The 24296-nt window shown below is 46.9% G+C and overlaps 2 protein-coding genes across 2 annotated transcripts in view; one reads left to right on the plus strand and one right to left on the minus strand.

The window, feature by feature from the left end:
• The window catches only part of SIM2 (SIM bHLH transcription factor 2), a 56760-nt gene extending 37196 nt beyond the window's left edge, over positions 1-19564 (plus strand). Inside the window, exons 8-11 of the mRNA XM_064279453.1 lie at positions 11934-12081; positions 13392-13560; positions 14559-14967; positions 17857-19564. Coding sequence (XP_064135523.1) covers positions 11934-12081; positions 13392-13560; positions 14559-14967; positions 17857-18311 — 1181 coding nt within the window. The 3' untranslated portion in view covers positions 18312-19564. The remainder of the gene's footprint in view (positions 1-11933; positions 12082-13391; positions 13561-14558; positions 14968-17856) is intronic.
• A 2015-nt stretch (positions 19565-21579) lies between these two features.
• Positions 21580-24296, minus strand: part of HLCS (holocarboxylase synthetase) — a 345950-nt gene continuing 343233 nt past the window's right edge. The window contains exon 11 of the mRNA XM_064279451.1: positions 21580-22634. Within this exon, the coding sequence (XP_064135521.1) occupies positions 22625-22634 (10 nt within the window). The 3' untranslated portion in view covers positions 21580-22624. The remainder of the gene's footprint in view (positions 22635-24296) is intronic.

The following is a 24296-nucleotide window of genomic DNA, read 5'->3' on the forward strand; positions in this document are numbered from 1 at the left end:
TCTATAGAATCTTTGATCAAAATGATGAGTAGTGGTAGCTAGGCACCATCCAGTTCTGGTCTCATGGCAAAGAAGGCAGTTGTTCATGGAGGGAATTAGCTACACATTCCATTTCCTCCTCCTAGTCCTCACTCTCCTTCTTCCTCTGTTGCTCCAGGTGAATAAAGACCAGTTGTTGTGCCTTGGATGGCAGCTTGCAAACTTTTAAGATCCCAGGAACTATGCAACTAACTAGGAAATAGAACAAAGCACTAAACACATTATTAGGCCAATTAAATGGTATGCCCCATGAAACCATGAGCTCCATAGGGGTTTCAGTGGCTGATTTTTCAAAAATAGACTGCCAGTCCTTTCTTCCCAGGCACTGTTGGGTGAACTTGAACCTCCAAGCTTTTGATTAGCAGCCGAGCATGTTAACCATTTGCACCACACAGGGACTCCTTACTACCCAAGGATCCATTCCATCCATTGATTCCGACTCAGAGAGGCTCTATAGGACAGAGTAGAACTGCCCCATAGGGTTTCCAAGAAGTGCCAGTGGATTCGAACTGCTGACCTTTTGGTTAGCAGCCAAACTCTTAACCGCTATGTCACCAGGGTTTCCACCCAAGCATAGGCAGTGGGAATTCATGTCCCAGAACTCATGCTTGGTTCCAGCCTTGGAACTGCCCATGGACATGGGCAGCAATGTCCTCCTCAGTCAGCCATGACATGTTACTTTTCTCTCCAAAGCCAGAATGTGCAAATCAAGAAAGGGAAGATAGCCAGCAACCAGAAAATATTTTCTGAGGCAGGGTCTCGATGTAGAGTTTTTGGAATTTTGAAATTGCTCCATCGTATGGTACTGGAGGCCTCGCTCTCCTTTCCTGGTCATAGAATTGGGGTGAGAGGGCCGACTCCAGGCTTCCCATTCCTGACCCTCCACCCCCGAGCTGGCTGGCAACTGTTTTGGTTTCCTTAAACTCCAGGACCTGACCTCCAGCCTCGGATTCGAGTGCCATAGCTTATTTGGATGGTGGCTGAAACACAGGTGGGGAAGTGAACAGAGTCAGAGAAGGGAAGGAGCCCATCAGGAGGGTGTCATCTGGCCACTACCACTGACAGGGCAGTGACACTCACTATTCTGGGGACTTTGGGAGCCTCAGTGTTGTCCCACCTGAAAGGAGAGTGAGCTGAGGTATTTATACATCAACTCCTGTCAGTCATCCTGAGGGCTGCTCTCAGGGGTTGTTAATCTGAGTGGGCTCTGAGGGCCAAAGAAAGGCATCAGGAGGACAACCAGTGCAGCCCTTGGAAGTTGCAGGGTGCCCCCTGCGGTGAGGGTGAGAGGTGTGAGGAGACACCGCCCTAGCCCTAGTGAAGGTCTGCCTCCTCACAGGCTTTCCTCAACCTCCTTCTCTAGGCCGGTGGGTGTGTGAAGACATTCTCCAGCCCTCCCACAAATGTCTCGTTGTGTCCTACCCAGGTCTGTCTCCTTTTCCTTGCAAACAGGGGCCACACTTCTCCTGGGGGCCCTGTCACCTTCTCTGTCTACAATCCTTGCTGGTCGGCCCGAGGGTCCTCCAGACCCAGGCTCCTGCGTTGTGGGAGCTGGGGGCAGCCGAGCCCCCAGGACACTGTAGTTCTGTTCCCACTTGCCCCAGGGAGGCGTGTTCAGCTGCTGTGCCTTCTTCTGGAGCCCTACCCGAGGGGGCTAAGTTTGTTTCTGGACAGTGCTTCATCTCAGGCTGTTTGGAGCCTCGTGGAGACTTTCGTATCTTTGCATCCTTGCCCAAGGGAGGGCACGGTCCCTTCCCCACATTGTAGTTGGATGGGCTGGCTTAGGACAGTGAGAAGCCTGAGAAGGCGGATGCATTACTTCAGAATGTGACTTTCCAGTCCTGGTACATGGTGACCGACAGCAGGGCTCAGGGGCCTGGCCCTGAGGGGAGGGCAGTGCTGTTCGGGCTGGGTTCTCCCTTCTGGCTCCCTGACTTCCCAGGCACTGCCTGATTTCCCGTGGTGACTACTGCCATGCTGGGACCAAGTCCTTCGATCCAGTCACATCTGGATCTGGCCGGTGGCTGTCCCAGGACACAGAGCACATGAGAGCGGCCTTTGCTGCTTCCCTTCCATCCACCACAACTGAAGGGCGGAAGGTGGTTGGTGGCCATGGGGACCCACAGGTCTGGCCCACACAGGACTCTAGGACCCCAGAGCAAGACCTATAGCCATGTTGTCTTTGCTGCTGACTAGGTGACTGGATGCAGGGACAAAGCAAACAGCCGCCAACACCCAGGATCTCTAAGGCTGAGAATTCTCCACAGCAATGTCCAAACCCAGGAATCTCTGGAGACGAGGCAGAGGGTTCTGGAAGAGGCCTGATCAGATGTAAGGAGGCACTGGTTCTGGAACACTGTAGTTAGTCAGATTGTTTTTACACGTTCTTCAAAATATAATTTTAACCATAAGCAGGAGTTCCCAGGGTCTGAAGAAAGCACAGTCCCTAAAGAAAAATAATTCAAAGTCTTATACAGAGTCAAGCTTCGTGAGGAAAAGCAGGGCAGGGCAGTGCTGTCTTTGGGGAGCACAGGCATCCAGAGGTCAGCAAGAGCGGGGCTGGGACGGCCTGGTGCCTTGGTCCAAGGAAAGATATGTGCAGGGATCCGGGTCGGGTGTGGGACGTGGGCCTGGTCCAGTTGAGCTGTCCAAGTCAGGCTGAATTCTGGTGTGCCTGATCCTTTTCTAGAACCTTCTGTCAAGAAGAGACAACATGGGATCCTTGAGAGGATATTGTTCCCCGCCCCCATCCCTGCCCCATTCCCTGTCTACTGCCTTGTGGTGGCTCAGTATGGGCCCCAGTGCAGGAGTGACATGAGCCTCAAGGAAACCAGGAGGAACCTGTCTCCACAAAGCCCTTGCTCTCTTTTGAGGTGTTTGCGAGGCTGTTCTTGTCTGTGGAGGGACCTGGAGGTTTGTGTTCTCTTGAGCCTGGAAATCTTGGGGGGCAGGCAGTAGATAGCCTGGTGTGAGGTAAGGAAGGGGTTGGCATTGGTAAACTTGAGGATTTGTATGGCGGGACAATGGGCAGATTTTTTTGTAGATGGAATGGTTTGTAAGGACCATGATGTTCACATGGCTGTTCTTCCAAAGTGGTTGAGATCTTTACCAAGCTCTCTAGGTAGACCCGTGTCCACAAAGGGTCAAGGCCAAATCACAAAGAGAACACAGGCCATGTTCTACTATCAGAACATTTTAATGTTACAGAAAGTTTCAAACCCTGAGTACGTGGTCTACAAATTTCAAGCAATAACTGCTATAACAAAATCACAGGATGCTAGAGTAACTCCCACAGACTCATGGAGAACACACTGTAAATGATGTACAAGAGTCACAAACTCTGATGTTTATAGGGCCAGGCATGTAAAATGAATGTATGAATGGGCAAGTGTGAGGCAGTAGGGAATGGTGGAGCTTGCAGCTAACTGGAGAATGCATGACCTGCCTAAAGGCATTCTGAGTGACAACAGGATTATGCCACCAAACAAAACACATCTGTGGGTCCATGTGGTACCTGAGATACCAGTTTGCAACCACTCTACAGGACAGCTGTAGAACAGGAGACAAAGATCTTGCAATAGAAGGTAAACTTGAAAAGAGTTTCCAATTGACTGTGCATGAGCTTGACATTAAAGGGGATATTAGCTTCCACAGCTGGCCTTGCTTGCCTCTGGATTGGAAATGGGAGATGGAATTTAATTCTTACCAAGATTATTTTTGATCTGTCTTGCTGACAAAGTTGCGGGGAAGCCACTTTGATGACTAGGTGCACCTGACCTAAGTCATGGTATTTCCAATCACCTCATATGCATGTGAAAGCTAGACAATGAAAGGGCAAGACTGAAGCGATGTATTTGAATTGTAATGTTGGCAGAGAGTACTGAGTATACCAAGCACTGCCAGAAGAACAAACTAATCTGTCTTAGAGGAAGTATATCTCCTCATTTCTAGACCATCTCATTATCCAACATTTCGCATTCACAATAATAGTAAAAATTCTATTATCCAATTATTTTATGCGTTAACGATTTGTCTGGCAATAATGAACGTCAAGGTGCGAGGCCAGAGTAACGCTGGCTGTGATGGTTAAGTTTATGTGTGAACTTGGCTGGGCCATGATTCTCACTGGTTTGACAGTTATATAGTGTTGTAATTTGGCAGTTATGTAATGATGTGGTCACCCTCCATTTTCTCCTAATGCCAATTTTCGCATAACCTGACCTTTGGAAACTAACCGTGTCCAGAAGTGAAGAGTGGGTATACAGCCAGAATGCTCCTTAGAAGCAAAGGTGGTGAGACTTCACCTCGCTTACTTTGGACATATCATCAGGAGGGACCAATCACCAGGGAAGGACATCATGCTTGGCAAAGTAGAGGGTCAGCAGAAAAGAGGGAGACCCTCAGTGAGATGGACTGACACAGTGGCTGCAACAATGGGCTCAAACATAGCAAAGATTATGAGGATGGTGCAGGATCAGGAAAGATTTTGTTCTGTTATACATAAGGTCGCTCATTTTGAGTTGGAGCTGACTTGGCAGCACCTAACAACAGCAGCTTTTTTTTTTTTTTTTTAACAACAGCAGCAGTAATGAAAGAGGAAATAATTCTAGAAAGCACAGTGTGATTTACATGTTGTCCTGGCGCTGGGAAGCAGTCTTGGGCATTTATTAGTATAGATTTTTCCTCCTGCTTGGTGCCACAGGTGACTTGATGGCTCCAGGCTCAGCCCATCTTCCCTGGTCAATGTCACTGTGGAGACATTCCACAATGGGGCTTTTGTGGACATTCTTCCCCAAGACACTCCCCCACCCCTTCTTACCAACTGAATGCCCCACCGACCAGCAGGGATAGAGAGTTGGGGGTGTGCTGGGGGAAAGCAAGTGTACTGGGGCCCCATCCTCGAAGAAGCACGCAGCTTGGCTTTGACCTCTGAGAGTACACTCACTCTGAGGCCCCACCTGGCAGAGGTGACGAGAACCATGAGGATGGGAACTACGTTTTTCCTCTTATGGTTGTGCATTAGTTTCCTGTGGCCGCTGTAACACATGACCATAAATTTAGTGACTTAGAACAGCAGAAATGTATTCTCTCGCCCTTCTAGAGTCCAGAGTCTAAAAGCAAGATGTCGGGGGCGGGGGGGCATCGTCACATGGTTTTCTCTTATATGCCTGTGACTTCTCCTCTTCCGTCTTTTATAAGGACATTTGTCTTTGGATTCAGGGCCCACCCCGGTGATTTAGGATAATCTCCTTTCAAAATCCTTAACTAAATTGTATCTACAAAGACCTTTTTTCCAAATAAGGTCACAGTCACAGGTTCTGGGCTTGGTATCGAGACATATCTTTTGGGGGACCATCATTCTACTCATTGCAGGCATTTTTGGTGTCCTTTTTAACTCTTCAAATCCAGAACAGAAATAGAAGCTATGCTAGAGGTCAAAAGTTGACTTTCCTCCATAAGGCTGCCTTGCAGATGGCAGTGGCTCCAAGAGGAATTCTGGAGGAGTCAGGAAAGCTGCCTACTTTTTTGGACAGTATATTTCTGGAGCTGAAATTCCCATCCCAAAAAAAAAAAAAAAAAGGCCTAGGAAAACCCAGACCACTGGCTTCCACCTAAGCATGGATCACCCTGCATCCAGAAGAGCCTTAGAACATGATATTGGGGATACTCTGGGCATAGAGGTGCATGGGGCAGGGCCTCTGCTCTCAGGAGCTTATGATTTAGGGAACCGTCTTCTCCCTGCCTCTGTCCATCTCCACCATAAACAATGCCTCACTTTTTAGCGCTCTAGCCCGTGATTGGTCTCTGGGTGGTACAAACAGTTAAGCGCACTGCTACTAACTGAAAGGTTGGCGGTTTGAACCCACCCAGAGGTCCCTCAAAAAAAAGCCCTGGTGATCTGCTTGCAAGAGGTCACCACCATTGAAAACCCTATGGAGCACAGTTCTACTCTGACATACATGGAGTTGCCATGAGTCAGAATCGACTCGATGACAACTGGTTTAGTTCTGGGTTTTTAGCTTGGGATCATTTCAGGCAGCTGATTAAGAACAACAGACTGGAGGGAGAGCTGGAGCAAACTAAAGAATGTTGTGACTAAGTGTCTAGGATTTCAACTTGGATTGATACGTTGACTTGGATGATAGGCATGGGTCATAGAGATACAAAAAAATAATGTGTATACATACATGTGTATATGTAAATGTGGAAACCCCGGTGGGGTAGTGGTTAAGTGCTATGGCTGCTAACCAAAGGGTTGGCAGTTCGAATCCTCTAGGCGCTCCTTGGAAACTCAATGGGGCAGTTCTACTCTGTCCTATAGGGTCGCTATGAGTCAGAATCAACTCGACGGCACTGGGTTTGGTTTTTTTTTTATATGTAGAGGTATATATGTATATGTTTGGTATCTGTATTTAAGCCTCTTTATAGCAGAGTCAGAGAGAGTCAGGGATAATAAAATGCTAGCAACTTTTGTAATTTGATTCTTAATATAAAATACTTGAGATAAACTGGCTTTGCTTTGTCCAGCTTTAGATGATGTAATGGTTAAGGTTGTGTGTTATCTTGGCTGGGCCATGATTCTCGGTGGTTTGGCAGTTAAGACGTAGTTTGGCAGTCATATAATGACGTAATCACCTCCATAATAAGATTTAATATAATGTGATCGCCTCCATGATGAGATTTGCTGTGAGTAGCCAATCAGTTGAAAGGAAGTTTCCTTGGGGGTGTGGCCTGCATCCAGTATACATGGACTTTCTGGCAAAGCTCACTGGCTTTTGCTTGCTCTGGATCCTGCATCTGGCCTCTGACTCTTGGGACTTGAGCTAGCAGCTTACCTGCCGATCTTCGGATTCATTAGGCCTCTGCAGCTGGTGAGCCAGCGGCCTGCCATCTTACCTGCCAATCTTGGGATCTGTCAGTCTTTGCAGCCTCTGAGTCAAAGGCCTGTTGTCTTACTTGCCAGTCTTGGTGCGTCAGCCTCTGTAGCTACGTGAGTCAGGAGAAGCTTCCAGTCTGACCTGTGGACTTAGGACTTTCCAGCTGCTACAAGCGTGTGAACCATTTCCTTGATATAAATCTCTCTCTCTATACACACACACACGCACACACACACACACTCACACACGCACACTTCACTGGTTCTGCTTCTCTAGAGAACCCAGACTAAGACAGATGATTACTGATAGGTTTTAGGAATGTTGCAACAAACAAGAGCAAGTGCAAAGTATGAGATAAGAAAAAGTAAATGGTCATATTCCTAGGGGTTTCACAAACACTGCTAGGCATAAATTTCAAACTTGAAGAGATTAACAAGCATTTTCAGTGAAGAGAGAATGACGTCTTGGGAAATCCACGGGGTTGGGACCGTTTGATCAGGTTGTATCTCTTAGTTATTTTGGGAATATAACAAATTGGCTGGGTCTCCCCTGAAAGGTGGCGCTACAGAAAACTTTCTGGAAGCTTCTGGAGGCCCCTTCCTCCCACAGTTGCTGCTTTGAGAAATGGGAGTCTGAACACCTGGGTTTGGGCCCCAGCTCTGCCCCCGCGGCTCTCTTGGCCCGTTTCTTGGCAAACCCACCTCCCACGGTTGTAAAGAGGGTAAAATGAGGCAATGTATGCAGAAATGAGCTGGAAATAGCTAACTCTGCATTTTTTATTAAAAAAGCAAACCCCAAAAGGAAGAGCATTGGAAAGCTTCTCTTCCCTGCTGCCTCCCTCATTGTCTACACCCTTCAGCATGAGCTTTTGCTCCTGCCAAGTGAGTCTGTTGGATGTGGATGTTGAGCCTGGGGAGGAAAGAGCTGGCTTCTTCACCACCCCGGAAAAACTGGCCTCTCCCAATAGATGGATGGTGGTTACGCAGCTGGACTGTGGTGTTTGTCCCTAACTCTGGCCCTAAGGGGGTGTGGGGCCTGATGCGTGTAGTATTTCTACTCACATCCCCCACAAAAACTGGTTTCCCATGTAAAAAAAAAAACCCTAAATTTTCATGCTGATTTGAAAACTAATACCTCATCATGGTTGGCATTTTAGAAGATCAAGAAAAGTTAAAAACAGTGAACATTACCTGTAATTTTATCACTCAGAGGTAATGACACTTAATACAAGACCGAGCCTTTCCTCTGTACCTACCGCTATTCTGAAGCTTCATCTGGATTATCTAATCTTCACAACAACTGTAGGCTGTAGGGACTGTGATAATCCTCTTTTTACAGATGAGGAAACTGAAGCACAGGGGCTGTATTAGTAATTTATCCAAGACCACAGTTAGTTTTGGGTGTGGGCGTGTGCTTTTTCATAATTAGGATTATACTATTTGCAGTTCTGAATCTTGCTTTTTCTTCATTTAACATTGTATCACATACTTTTCCCATAATATTAAAAGTTTTTGTTAATCATTATTTTAATGGCTGCATGTTGTTGTTGGTAGTCGCCATTGAGTGGACTCTAACTCATGGTGGCCCCTTGTACAACAGAACAAAACGTTTCTCAGTCCTGTGCCATCTTCACAATCGTTGGTATGCTTGAGTCCCTTGTTGTGGCCACTGTGTATTTTGAGTTTCTTTCAGCCTAGGAGTTTCATCTTCCAGCAGTATATCAGACAATATTCCATTGTGATCCATTAGGGTTTTCATTGGCTGATTTTCAAAAGTAGATCCCCAGGCTTTTCTTCCGAGTCTGTCTTAGTCCAGAAGCTCTGCCGAAACCTGTCCACCACGGGTGACCCTGCTGGTATAAGAAATACCAGTGGTCTAGCTCCCAGCATCAAAACAACTATAATACAACAAACTGACAGGTGGGTGGTGGCTGCATACCCATTGCTGTCAGTTGATTCCGACTCATTGAGACCCTATAGGACAGAGTAGAACTGCACCACAGGATTTCCAAGGCTGTAAATCTTTACAGAAGCAGATTGCCACATCTTTCTCCTGTGGAGCTGCTGGTGAATTCAAACCACAGAACTTTCAGTAAGCAGCTTGGCACTTAACCACCTCACTACCAGGGCTCGGGTGGGTGCCTAGCACTCCATAATTTATTTACCCTTTTCCCTGTTGTTGAAAATTAAGTCTTTCTCTTCTTTTTGTGAATTACAAGTAAGACTACATTGAATCTCTTTGTACTTAAGTCTTTCTTTGTATTGCTCATAATTTCCATAGAATCAATTCCTGTAAGTGAGATTAGCGTATCTATGGGTATGTCAAGACTGCTTTCCAGAGGATCACACAAATTCACCCTCCGTCAGCATTTAAAAATGGCTCTCATCGTGTGTTAGCCAGCATTGCCCATTGTAGCTTCTTCATTTTTATTGCAATAAAATTCACATACCATAAATTAACCATTTTAAAGCTGACAATTGAGGGGTTTTTCGTATATTCACAGTGTGTTATAACCATCACCACTATTTAATTCCAGAACATTTTCAACACACCAAAAAGAAACCTTGTACCCATTAAGTCACTTTCCATCCCCTTCCCCCCACCCCGCCCCCCCAGGCCCTGGCAACCACTAATCTGATTTCTGTCTCTATGGATTTGTCTATTCTGACGTTTCAAGTAATGGAATCATGTAATATTTGTTTCTTTTTAAATGTCTGCAGATTGGATGGACTAACCAACAGCAGCCAACAACAACAACATCTAGTTTTGAGTTGAACAAAAAAGCACTTGTTTTTCATTTTGGCCATTCGTATTTCTTCTTTGGTGAATTATTATTTTTGTCTTTTGACCGTATTACTTTTAGGGTCTTAGCATTTTTATCCGTCTGGGTGGTGCAAACGGTTAATGTGCTTTGCTGCTAACTGAAAGGTTGAAGGTTCTAGTCCACCCAGGGGTGCCTCAGAAAAAGCCTGGCAATTTACTTCCAAAAAAATCAGCCACTGAAAACTGTATGGGGCAATTCTACTCTGATATACATGGGATCACCATGAGTCAGAACCAACTTGATGGCAACTAGTTTACTGGTTTTTGTGAACTCTTTATATATTAAGGCTAATAATTCCTTGATTGTCATGTTTGCAGCAATTTTTCTTCTAAACCAAAGCAGTTAGATTTAGGTGTTACAGTGGACAATAAAGAACCATTTCAAAAGTGAAAAGAAGTCGCAAAAGACAATGGAGAGTCCAACCATTATTGGTGTGAGGAGTGAGAGGGGTTTGCCTGGTGGTACAGTTTGAGGGCTGAACTCTTTGTTGTCTGTAAACCTTGGGGTCTCCTCCAGCAGACTCAGCCTCTCGGGCCCCTCTGCAAAGCTCCGCTCAGTCAGCCACTAGTTAGGACGTACAGGGGCCAGTCCTACCTTAGAGAAGCAAGAGTGTCCTACAGCTGGGAAACTTGGGTGTCCAGGGGTGCCTTCCAGACTTGTGCTGGCCTCATCCTCCCAGAAGATTGTTGTTGTTGTTAGTTGCTGTCAAATCGGCTCTGACTCGTGGCAACCTCATGTATGACAGAACGAAACTCCCCAGTCCTGGGCCATCTCCATGATCTTCGATATATTTTAGCCATTTGTGGAGGCTGTTGTGGCAATCCATCTCATTGAAGGTTTCCCTCATTTTTGCTGGCTTTACTGAACGTAATGTCCTTTCCTAGCGATCGGTCATTCTGATGATCTGTCCAAAGTAAGCAAGATGAAGTCACGTCATCCTTGCTTCTATGGAGCATTCCGGGTTTATTTCTTCTAAGACTAATTTGTTTGTTCTTCTGTCAATCCACAGTGTATTCAATTTTCTTCACCAACACCACAGTTGCAATGCATCAATTCTTCTTTTTTTTTGTCCAGCTTTCACATGCATATGAGGTGGTTGAAAAGACCCTGGCTTGGGTCAGATGCACCTTAGTCATTAAAGTGACAGCTTTGCCTTTTAGAACTTTCAAGAGGTCTTTTGCAGCAGATTTGCCCAATGCAATATGCCCTTTGATTTCTTGACTGCTGTTTCCATGGGTGCTGATTGCTAATCCAAGTAGAAGGAAATCGGTGACAACTTCAATGTTTTCTCCCTATGTTGACCTTATGGGTAAAGTTTTCTCCTTGGGCTTTCTCTTCTCCTCCACCCACCTGAAGCTTCTGTGGCAGGTTTTGGCACTTTCTTCCCCATCAGCCCTCCCCCACCTGCTCCTTAGGAGGCTCTGAAGGGGAGTCACGGGTTTATGGGTGCACCAGCGTTTTGGGAGTGAAGCTGCTTAGCACTCCCAAGGTTGCACCCATGCATAGAAGATGGGCCCGCAGACCCAATTTTCAGGGCCTACAAGTTCAGGCCTAGGCCTTTCCCACGGCGCCAGTGTGAGGAAGCTATAAATGGCAACAGAGTAACAAAATGTTTCACCGGGAATACACACATGTTCTGGTGAACAGCAAAGATCAGCGCCAATTTGACACCTAGTTGAATGTCCTTCACTTACCACTTTGTTTAAATAGCCTCACCACCCACCTTCCCCCATCACTAGTAAGGGGTTTGGGGAATAGGGACATTTTGAAAACTGTTGATCACTTTGCCAGGTGCAAATACTGGTGAATTGTTGGGGCTCACTCTTCCCCCCAATGAAAGCAGTGACTGCGAAATCAGAGTTCTTAACACTGTGGGAGTGGGGAGGGGAGGGAGAGCTCCATTCACCCCTAAAATTGTAGGCAAAAATCTTGCATTTATGGGCAAGCATGCATCTTCCTGGGGAGAAAGTCCCCCTTTTGTCAAGTTCTCAAAGGAGTCCTTGACCCCAGAGAGGTTCAGAGACAGAGATGTAGGTCACTGGGGAGGGGGGAAGGCAGCGTCCCCAAAGACACAGCTGGCTCACTGTCCAGGGTTCATTCACAGCCATAGTGCTGCTGGCTGGGCTCCGGGGGTGCGTGGCGGTCCCCTGGCCCCTGCCCCTCACAGGAGTCATGCCCCCTTGTCCTTGCAGTGCTGGTGAAGGGCCAGGTCACCACCAAGTACTACCGGCTGCTCTCCAAGCTGGGCGGCTGGGTGTGGGTGCAGAGCTACGCCACCGTCGTGCACAACAGCCGCTCCTCCCGGCCCCACTGCATCGTGAGTGTCAATTATGTCCTCACGTAAGTCAGACGTATTTGTTCCTCTCCTTGCTCTCGCCTTCTCCCCATCCCTCATCAGATCATTGCAATGGGCGCCATTTCTCTCTCTTTTCCTAAAACTGTTCATTTGTCTCATGTTTCGTTTTTATTTTAACAACCCAGGAGTTTTGCAAGGCTCAAGAGATTGCTAGACAGGGCACTGGGGACAAAGTGCTAGGCACTGGCAGGAACCTGGGAAGAGGTAGCTGGGCTCGGGGCACATCATAGGATCTGAACAGAGGGCCCAGGTGAGGGTGTGGGTAGGCAGGAGGTGCCCCCCATCTTGAATGGGACGCAACGAGGGCACACATCCCAGACCAGGAATATTCTCCTGTGTTAACTGTGCCCACCAACATTTAGGTATGCTATTTGGGGCAGGGGGGATACTCCCATAACACCCCCCATCTTCCTATATAGCCTGCTGCAAATGATGGTGAACATTTGCCCTTTTAAAAACTCAGAAGGTCAAATTCAGTCACAAATGCTTTTAAGAACGTTAGAATCAACAGGGCATCAGTCTACTTGGGACCAAATAGCACCCTCTGCCCGCCATGGCTGGTCTATGTTAAGGCTCACTACACGCAGCTCTGGCCCTGAACTTGAGATCTTTGCAACTCCCCCGGCCCCATTCTGAAAAGGATCCGCATTTGCGTTCTAACGCAGTCAGGATTTAGGCTCTAGGTTTTTTCACAGAAGGATTGCCAGTTCCCTGTGTTTTAGAAGTAGAGTGGTTTTAGTATAACCGGAAGGGGAAATTGTTTTAGCCCCTAAATTATTCTTCCAGAGCAAACAGGTGTGTAGAGTTGGCCCTTGAGGGCAGAGATAGGCACCACATGTGAAAAAGGACCCATACGTGAGAAAGGACAGGCCTAAGGACGGGCCTGGAAGCCAGGCTCCTGGACCCTCAAAGGTTCCCCCACTCACGCCTCTTTTAGAAGAGTTGGGCCACATTGGATGAGGGCGGACTTTGCCTTCATACCCTCCCTAGTGGCCCATGGTGTCCAAGGGGTTTTATGGGATTACAGAGAGCTGCACTGATCCCCTTCTTTTCCTGCCAAATATTGCTAACCTCACTCTGCATTTTCTGGGGTCACTGAGCCCAGGGATGAGGCAGCATGTATAATGAAGGTGAGCTGCCCTTTTCTGAAATCCCATCCACACCCAACTGAGTTACCCTCAGTGAATGACACACTGAAACTTTGAAAATGAACCTGCTCGGGAGGTGGTGCCATGGATACCACTCTCCTTCCACAGCCTGTTGGACATAACCTTGTCCTCCTCTTGCTTCCCAGGGATATTGAATACAAACAGCTTCAGCTGTCCCTGGACCAGGTGTCCACTTCCAAGTCCCAGGATTCCTGGAGGACCACCCTGTCTACCTCACAAGAAACTAGGAAATTAGCTAAACCCAAAAATACGAAGGTGAAGACAAAGCTGAGAACAAACCCTTACCCTCCCCAGGTAACACATGCTTCCTGCAGGGGTGGGGTGTAGGTGGCATCTATTCCTGGGGGCTTGGGACATCCGGGCACATTAAGGAATGATGACCTTTTAATTGCGTAGCAGGGATCTCCCTACTGGAAGTTTCACTAGGGGGTGAATGAAGCAAGGTCCCTCTGGGGTGTCCTTCCCTAGGATACAGCCCAGGGGAGACAGCGAAAAGCTAATGTCCAGGTGGAATTTCTGGAGTCATAAAGTCTAGGAAATGGTGGAAGTGGTGGTCCAGTGGTAGAATTCTCCCCTTCTATGCAAGAGACCCGGGTTTGATTCCAGTCAACGCACCTCATACACGGCCACCACCTGTCTGTCACTGGAGGCCTCTGTGTTGCTGTGATGCTGAACAGGTTTCAGTGGAGCTTCCAGACTAAGACAGACTAGGAAGAAAGGCCTGGTGATCTGCTTCTGAAAATCAGCCAGTGAAAATCCTATGCATCACAGTGCTCTGACTGGCAACCAGTCATGGGAATGGTACAGAACCGGGTAGTTTGCAAGCTTATAGAAATAGCCAACGTGTCTGTAGGAGTCCTTGGTGGCATAAATGGTTAAGTGCTAAACTACTTGCAGAAAGTTCTAGAACTCACTCAGAAGTGCCTCAGAAGATAGGCCTGGTGACCTGCTTTCAAAAGGTCACAGCCTTGAAAACACTGTGGAGCAGTTCTATTCTGCCCACACGGGGTCACCATGAGTTGGAATCAACTTGCCAGCAACCAACAACAACAACAAGTGTGTCTATTGTGTTATCAGCTCATGGTGGGGTTTTCCTTTTCTACCCAGGGGTGGGTCACTGGGTACTGCTGGCCATGCACCTGGCCCCACTGGGCACCTCATGATGGTGGCCAGGGTGGGTCCAGCCTTAGGGTGGGGTCTGGGCCGTCTCACAGTACAGATCCTGTGGGGCTGGAAGGCGGCTTACCACCCGCCCCTCGCCTGGCCTTTCACTTGCCTTCTTTGTCATGCAGCAATACAGCTCGTTCCAAATGAACAAACTGGACTGCAGCCAGCTGGGACCCTGGAGAACCAGCCCCACAGTGACCACCCCAGCACCCCCGGAACAGCAGCTCCATTCAGAGAGCAGTGACCTTTTGTACGCCCCGCCCTACAGCCTGCCCTTCTCCTACCACTACGGACACTTCCCTTTAGACTCTCACGTCTTCAGCAGCAAAAAGCCAATGTTGCCATCCAAGTTCGGGCAGCCGCAAGGGTCCCCGTGTGAGGTGGCACGCTTCTTCCTGAGCACGCTGCCCACAGGCAGCGAGTGCCAGTGGCATTATGCCAACCCCTTAGTGCCTAGCAGCCCGTCTCCAGCTAAGAACCTCCCCGAACCGCCAGTGAACATTGCTCGCCATGGTCTCATGCCAAACTACGAAGGTGGGTCATGTTCACATGTGTGGGGGGGACTGTGGGCCGCTGGGCAGTGGTGATGTGTGGCAGATGGAAAAAGCATCCTCCCACTCCTAGCAAACATTTCCTTTTTCTGCTTTTAAGTAGGAATTGCTATGCTTTCCTGCTCTCCATGTGAGTGCCACCTTCCATAAAGAAGCCCAGCCTCACTCGCTCCCCAAAAGGGAGACAAAATGATTTTCAGAGCCAGCTCCCATGAACCAAGACTGCCCCACTGCATTTATTTTACAAGGCTACTTTCCACTCCACCCAAAAATGAATATGGGAGGCCAAGAGCTCATTGGTTTTCAAAGTGTGGAAAACAGTGGCAGAAAACTTATGGGTTTGGGGACAGAAATGTCACTCGCCAACCCAGGGCAAGTAACACAAACCCTCCAGGCCTCAGTTTCTTCATCTGTGAAATGGGATCATAAGCTGTGTGATGTGCCTCTAGGGCTTGGCACAGGATAGATGCCCATCCACTATGGCTAGTTCAACAACAGGGACAGGAATGGCCTTTCAGCCAGTTCCTTTTGGTGACAGGAGGGCAAGTGTCCTCAGTGAAGGTGCCACCCACTGCCCTGGACCAGACAGACTTCCGTTTGCTCATTGGACCAACCCTGGGTGGGGGGTGGGGTGGGGGCTGACAGTTGCTGCAGAGGACATGTTCCTGTTTAGTCCAGACCTAACTACTGTCCAGGGGCAATGGCAATTCCAAAAAAAACCAAACCCACTGCCGTTGAGTCGATTCCAACTCATAGCGACCCTATAGGAGAGAGTAGAACTGCCCAGTAGAGTTTCCAAGGAGCGCCTGGCAGATTCAAACTGCTGAACTCTTGGTTAGCAGCTGTAGCACTTTACCACAATGCCACCAGGGTTTCCAGTGGCAGTTAGGTGGTAGAATTCTCACCTTCCATATGGGAGACCTGGTTCGTGTTCCTGGCCAGTGCACCTCATGAGCAGATGGTGTTTCTATGATGCTGAACAGTTTTCAGCAGAGCTTCCAGACTTGCTCTTCAACCCGTCAGGGAACGGCATAGGACTGGGCAGCCTTATGAGTCGTGGGCCAGCTCTATACTAGCTAACAACAGCTACTGCCCAGAGTGTAGATCTAGATAGTGCGAATGTCCTGTGGGTGCCACTAAATGCCAGGTAAATGTTAGGTCAGGATGACCTGCCCCAGAGGATTACGTCAGGCCCTGCGTAAGGAGGGGAGCCACCTGGAGTCACCCCTCCCTCCGTCTATCTTCCCCCTTCTCCTCATCCTCTCTCTCCTCTCCAGGGACTCTGTTGGTCTGTGTGGAGACTCCATCTTTACAAGACTGCCCTGTATTTCTTCTCCAAAACTGAAAAGAGGGAGCAGGTCACGGACAGAAATCTAGCCTTCCTGGAGATCACTAGAACATGGTTTTTAAAAATAACCAGCTTAAAAAAGAATATCTTGGCAACTAGGCACTGAGTTTTTTTTTGTTTTGTTTTTTTTTTAGGCCAGGGTAGCCAGGCCTCTTGGCCTGGGTCTGTCCCAGGAGGCCTGACTTCTCAGATTTGGATCCTCCATGCCCATCAGTGCATTGGGTCCCCCAAATACTGGAGGAAGGAGTTTCCCCAACATCCAAGGAAAGAAAGACAGAGAAAAGGGCTTTGATAACAGTTGAAAATGGGACCCACTTGAGATTGACCTGAAAGTTATTTTTTGTGTGTGTGTCTGGCAGTTGGCCATGATATGATACACAGAACTTGAGTTTACTGGGTTTTAAAAAGTGAGAAAGGTGAAAAACCACCTGGTAAAAATGGGCAGAAGGTGATACTTTGAGGCAATTTGTGATCGACTGCCTAGTCTTTTTGGTATTATTTTGGTATTAAAGGAGGACAAAGGTTGTCTTAAGGTAAAAACATAGGAAGCTGATTGCAGACATCTAGTTAAGTGGGGGTGACTATTACGTTAATTATGATGATACTAAACAGAGCGGGGTGATTACCACCTGATGAAACCTCCCCCCGAGGATAAGCAAAAATCTGGGTGGACCTAACGCTAGAACCAGTCCTAACTGGAGACCTGCACTGTCCAATACGGTCACCACTTGCCCTGTATGACCACTGAGCACTGAAGTGTGGCTACGGCAGTACAGATGTACTGTAAGATGCCCTGGATTTTGAAGACAGTAAAACAAACAATCTAAATAATTTTATATTGATTACACATTGAAAAAGGAGCTCTGCTGGTGCAGGTGAAGGTTGAGGGTTCCAACCCACCTAGCGGCTGGGAGGGAGGAAAGACCTGGCCATCTGCTCTGGTAGAGATGAACCCGTTGCCATCAAGTTGATTCCGACTCAGTGACCCTACAGGACAGAGTAGAACTGCCCCCATAGAGTTTCCAAGGAGCACCTGGTGGATTTGAACTGCCAACCTTTTAGTTAGCAGCTGTAGCACTTAACCACTAAGCCACCAGGGTTTCCCTGGTAGAGATTACAGCCTAGGAAACCCTATGAGGCAGTTCTCCTGGGTCGTACAGGGTCGCTGTGAGTCGGATTTGACTCTGTGGCACCTAACAATAACACGTTGGAATAACATTTTGGATGTTTTGGGTGAAATGAAGTATATTAATCACATCCATTCTCTGTTTCTCTTTACTGTTTCAATGTGGCTACCAAAACATTAAAACTGCATCTTTCGCGTGGCCAGCGCAGGCCTGCAACGCAGGAGAAGGAAGGGGAATGCGACCCGGGGGTGGAGCGCGCAGGCGGCGTGGGTTCTGTCTTCCCAGTCCGGGTGGTGGAGGGGTGGTGGCCGCGCCCTGGCTTCGGGGGAGGTGTTGCTTTGGGCATTCCTCCTTGATCCCCCGGCGGGGGCGTCTAACGTGTCACCTGTCTCCGCAGCGCCCGCCGCCGCGCGCAGGTTCGGGGAGGACGCTGCGCCCCCGCCGCCGCCGCCACCGCCGCCGCCGCCGAGCTTCCCGAGCTGCGGCCACTACCGCGAGGAGACCGCGCTGGGTCCGGCCAAGACCGCCCGCCAGGCTGCCCGCGACGGCGCCCGCCTGGGGCTGGCCCGCACCCCAGCGCCCGAGTGCTGCCCGCCGCCCGCCGAGCCCCCGGCGGCGCCCGCGGCCCAGCTGCCCTTCGTGCTGCTCAACTACCACCGCGTGCTGGCCCGGCGCGGGCCGCTGGGGGGCGCCGCAACCGCCGCGCCCGGCCTCGCCTGCGGCCCCGGCGGCCCCGAGGCGGCGGCCGGCGCGGTGCGGCCTCGGCCCCTCAGCCCCCACAGCGCCTCGCCGCCCGGCGCGCCCCTGCCGCACTACCTGGGCGCCTCGGTCATCATCACCAACGGCAGGTGACTCGCCGGGCCGGGCCGCGGGGACGCACAGGACCGCGCAGGCTGCCCGCAGGGAGAAGCCGTAGGCCAGGCCTTCTGCGATTCCTATCTTACCGAGTCCAGCCGACTTAAGACGGACGAGCCGTATCTGCCCGACATAAATTAATTTATACAGAGACAACTATTTTAATAGAACTCGGCAGCCGAGTTTTAGATTTTTACCGTGGATGCCATAAACGCCGCTGGAGAGGACTGAGACACGGCCTAATGTTTGGGAGAAATAATCGCTCAACCTTCGTTGCTCCCAAGAGTCGGCCTTTCTGAAAGGGCCTAGCTGGGGGTCCCCGATGCCCCACGTGTGACCTCAAACTACCCAGTCCTCGGGGGGACTTACGAGCTTCCTCACCTTGAAATCAGACTTGTGTGCCTTGCTTTGCCCACAGGGCTCAGAAAAGTCCCACAGGGGAGGTTTCAGGAGTTCCAACTCTGCAAATGTTCCCACTTTAAGGAGAAAAACAAAAACAAACAAACAAAAAACCCCACCCTGATATAGTCGGATGTATCCAGGCGGATGGCCAATCTGGGAGGAGGAGGCCTCTGTACCAGGGCCCTTCGGGTTCGTAAGCAAAAGCAGAATATGATTACTTTAAGTTCCAAGAGCAGACAATAATGCCACTGCCTTTAAGTCATTCATGAGTCTCATTAAAGCCTTTAAAAAAAAAACTTAACCCTTGTTTCCATACAAAAATCAATAAACCAAGAGGAAGGGGTTAACATGCAATTCTGTGTTCTATGTGTGTGAACATCGATGTACTTGGACATGTTGTTAACAAGCTCTTATTTCCCCTGAACCTCTGTGAACTCTTGATAACACCAATAGCACCTTCAGAATATATTGACTAGGCATTAAATGCAATATATATAGCTCCAGATAGTTTATGAGAATGGCAGTGCCCAGTGCTATTGGTGACCCCTGTCAAGTTTAATTATATGACAGAATCCCTCTGGCCCACACAGGTCTGTAATTCACTAGGCTTCTGTTTGCTACAAGTAGTGCTGATACAAGTGAGTTGAATTGCGTGTGCAATATGGAAAACTGGAAGGCACCTTGTGGAAGAAAAATGTGTGAAAGGGATGTAATGAAAATGATGTATACATTCTCTTAAGCATTTTATATATAGCAAGAAAACTTCATAGGAACATGTAATGTGTGTAACAGGTAAACTGAAATCCTTTTATAAAACATCAACAGTGTTTTAAAAATAAACTTCCATTAATTTTTAAAAAATTACTTCCCTTAGGGCTTTTTTTTTTTTTTGGAACATTTTATTGTGTTTTAGGTGAAAGTTTACACAGCAAATTAGTTTCCCGTTCAACAATTCATACACAAATTGTTCCGTGACATTGGTTGCTATCCCTGCAATATGTCAGCACTCCCACCATTTCCATTCTGCCTTTCCCGTTCCCATCCCTGGTTTCCCTGCCCCTCCTTGCCTTCTCATCTTTGCTTGTGGGCGAATGTTGCCTGTTTGGTCTCATATAGTTGATTGTACTATTATTTGGCTGAAAGATGACCTCCAGGAGTGGCTTCAGTTCCAGGTTAAAAGGGTGTCTTTGGGCGATTGTCTTGGGGTTCCATCAGTCTCTATCGGTCCGTTAAGTCTGGTCTTTTTTTAAATTTTTTATGAATTTGAGTTTTGTTCTACTTTCTCTTCCCATTCTAAACAGGACCTTCTTTTGTGTCCCTGGTCAAAGGGGTCAGTACTGGTAGCCAGGCACCATCTAGTTCTTCTAGTCTCCAGTTAGAGGAGGCTCGGGTTTGTGTGGGCCATCAGTCCTGTGGACTAATTGTTTTCTTGAATCTTTACTCTCCTTTGCTCCAGATGGGAAGAGACCAATAGTTGTACCTTAGATGGCTGCTCCCATACTTTTAAGACCCAGACACTACTCACCAAACTAGGAAGTAGGACATTATGAACTATGTTATGCCAAATAACCTAGATATCCCTCAAGACTATGATCCTTAGCCTTCAAGCCCAGTATTTCAGTCCCACGAGGTGTTTGAATATGTCTAAGAAGTTTCCATAACTATGTGCTTTATTGTATATATATGACTATATATGCAGCAGATACAATATGTATAAACAAATGCCCACACCTATACCTATATATGCCTATATATGCAGGTGCATTTACTCCCATACCCCTTCCCTCACCTATAGAGTGGACCTTTGTAACCACTCACAAATTTTTGGTTGTTATTACTGTTGTTGCAGAATTGTGTATGTTATAGCATTTATTGAGGTTGTCCTTTTTTCTTTTGTACCTCTCGGTGTCTTCATGTATGTTGGTCATGCTGTGCTGACTTCCCCCATATTGTGTACTGCCTTTCCCTTCACCAGAAGTAACATGTCTACCACCTAGTAGGATGTCTGGTGGCTCAGCTGCTAACCAAAAGGTTGGCACTTCGAATCCACCAGCCAATTCTTGGAAACCCTATGAGGGAGTATTACTCTGTCCTTTATGGTCACTATGAGTTGGAACCAACTTGACAGCACATGTCACCACCACCACCATCTAGTAAGTAACTCTCCCTCCCCCTCCCATCCCTCGTAACTATCAAAAACAATTGCTTTCTGTATGTAAACCTATTCTTGACCTTTTATAAAAGTGGTATCATACAATATTTGTCCTTAGTTCACTCAGGATAATGTCCTCCAGATTCATCCATGTTATGTTTCGCGGACTCATTATTCTTTATTGTTTCGTAGTATTCTGTTGTATGTACCACATTTTGTTTATCCATTCATCCACTGATAGACACTTACATTGTTCCCATCATTTTGCTATTGTGAATAATGCTGTAGCAAGCATGGGTGTGCACAGGTCTATTTGTGTCATTTCTCCTGTTTCTCTAGGGTATGTACCTAGGACTGGGATTGCAGGATTGTACGGTATTTCTATGTCTAGCTTTTTTAGAAAGCGCCATATTGTTTTCCATAGTGGTTGTATTGTTTTACAATCCTGCCAGCAGTGTAAAAGAGTTCCATTGTCCCCACAACCTTGTTGGCATTTTTTTTTTTTTTAAATCAGTGCTATTTTTGCGGGGGTGAAACAGTGTCTCATAGTTTTGGTTTGCATTTCTCTAACGGCTAATGATCGTGAGCATCTCTTCATGTGTTTCTTAGCCTCCTGAATGTCTTCTTTGCCCATTTTTTGATTGGATTGTCTTTTTGTTGTTGAGGTGTTGAAGTTTTCCATATTTTAGAGATTGGGCCCTCATCAGATACGTCATTGCCAGAAATTTGTTCCCAGTCTGTAGGTTCTTTTTTGGTAAAGTCTTTTTTTTTTTTAGATGAAGGTTTACGGAACTAGCTTCTCATTAAAGTTAGTACACATATTGTTTTATGACATTGGTTAACAATGCCATGACATGGCCACACTCTCCCTTCTCAACCTTGGGTTCCCTATCATCAGCTTTCCTGTCCTCTCCTGCCTTCTAGTCCATGCCCCTGGGCTAGTGTTTCCCCTTTAGTCTTGTTTTGTTTTATGGGCGTGTCTAATCTTTATATGAAGGGTGAACCTCAGGAGTGACTTCACTACTGAGCTAAAAGGGTGCCTGGGGGCCATACTCTTGGGGTTTCTCCAGTCTCTGTTAGGCCGGTAAGTCTGGTCTTTCTTTGTGAATTAGAATTTTGTTCTATATTTTTCTCCGGCTCTGTCCGGGACCTTATATTCTGATCCCTGTCAGAGCAGTCAGTGGTGGTAGCTGGGCACCAGCTAGTTGTACTGGACTCAGTCTGGTGGAGGCCGTGGTAGTTGTGGTCCATTAGCCTTTTGAACTAATCTTTCCCTTGTGTCTTTAGTTTTCTTCATTCTCTCTGGCTCCCGAAGGGTGAGATCAGTGGAGCATTTTAGATGGCCGCTAAAGGCTTTTAAGACCTTTTGGTAAAAGTCTTTTGATGAGCATAAGTATTTAATTTTTAGGAGGCCCCAGGTATCTAGTTTATCTTCTGTTGTACATTTTTAGTTATGTTTGATAGTGTCCATTAATTTTTTTTTTTTTCACATCTTGGCTCTGAACTGGATCAATGCGTTGAACACACTACCTGTCAATTATCTGCGCCACACTATAAACATATTATTTTACTGTTTTTCCAGAAATGGTTTACTTTAAGAAGCTAGTCCCACTTTTGTAAGTGGAAATTGATTTTCACAAATACCTTTAACTCATTGTCTAGAAATAAAAAAGCAGTGACATCAACTGCTCTCAAAATGTGACCTTCTTCCACCTCAGCATCACCTCCAGGACCTGATTCCATCTCGAGCAGGGTGTCAGTCTGTCCTGTGAGTTAAAATTTGCAAATTTAGCAACAAGGGTCGGCATCTGAAGAAAAGGCCTGGTGGTCTGCTTCCTAGAGATTACAGCCAAGAAAACCCTATGGCACACAGTTCCACTCTGTAACACAAGTCAGAATTGACTCAACGGCAACAGATCTGGGCCGGTTTTTGCGGTGCAGCAAAGGGATTGGGTCTCTAAGAAGCACTTGCACACACCTCTACAGAGCACTTGGCTATACTTCATTAGCAGTTCCCTGTGGCAATGTATGCACACATCAAACAAGCCCGGTGTATTATTTTTTATGCTCTTGAGTTTCATCATTAAACCATGATTCCTGAAGGGGCAGGTTTGATTAGTAGGAGATAGCATCTTTCATTTTTCAATCAAGTTCCCACAAAATGCTCTGCGTCTACCTTGTTTTTAACTTTTTGGGGGCCGTGTTTCGTAAATACAAATCACGAAGCCTTTCGGAACAGTTTGATATCTAAGGTTACCTTTAAAAAAGACTATTATTGATTTGTGTATGTTAAGAAGCTTAACAAAGAGCGCATATGTCCTTGCAAGATAAAACGTGTACTAGTGACAACTTCTTGACTAAACAAACATCATGGTTCTCACAGCCTAGAACACGAAGGAAGATTCCTACACAAGCTGGCTTCAAGAGGGCGAACAGCTCAATGCATAGTTAACAGGGCAGTTACTATGGCAACCTAATATTGTTACCTCCATCTTTAAGAGCCTACACATTTAAGTTTCTTGATTCTGTGGGGCTCTGACGGGGGAAGAGGAAGCCTTTTAACAAATATGTGTCTCTTTCACAAAGAAGAAGGGGGAAAAAATCGGTGTTGGCCCTAACATGTACCATGTTGACAAAAATGCCAGATCAAATGGATTTGAGAAGTAAACCCAATTCGAGACTGGTTGGGCCCTCCACGAAGCCTCCCAGGGAAAGGAATTCCTTTATGTTCATGGAAGCCCCTTTCTAGAAAAGCCATTCCATTCACAGCTTTGTGGCAAAGTGAACAGGGTGTGAAGAAGGGCTACCCTTAGGAAGTCTGCAAGAGCCAGTATTTAGTGTTCCCTCACTCTTGCTCCTTTTTTCCTGTTAAAATTCCTACTAGCCGAGCATTAGGAGCAGGACAAATTAACAAATTGAATGAATCCTGTATAAAGTCGACCCAAAGTTCTCATTTATAAGAACTGTAAGGTAGTTAAGGTAGACTGTGATGGCTGCCATTGATAAAACGGAATAAAAAGTACATTTTCCAGTAAATACTGTAAAATTGTAGTTGCTCTGTAGTGAATGGATTATCTAAAATGGATTACTCAAGCTGTTCCTAAACTTACGTATGATACATAAGGTTAAAATCTTGGGTAAGAAACTATTAAGACAAAAGTGAAGTAATTTTCACAAAAAATTTTAGAATACCCTAAAAAAACGAAACATGGACATTGCTACATTTCTCACCTTAGTTAAATGGTCTTTTTTTTTTTTTTTTGGCTTGCGGATTTGTTAACTTTCACTCTTTGGAATACTAAGACTTCTTTTTTGTATAATGCATAATGCATTTGTTAAAAATATACCCTACTCCAAAAAATTCACCCAGCTTCTTAAAACTTAGAAATACGTAATATTCCTTACTATGTTAAAACCTTTTATTTATT

Source organism: Loxodonta africana, chromosome 2, assembly GCF_030014295.1.
Source record: "Loxodonta africana isolate mLoxAfr1 chromosome 2, mLoxAfr1.hap2, whole genome shotgun sequence".
Lineage (NCBI taxonomy): Eukaryota > Metazoa > Chordata > Mammalia > Proboscidea > Elephantidae > Loxodonta > Loxodonta africana.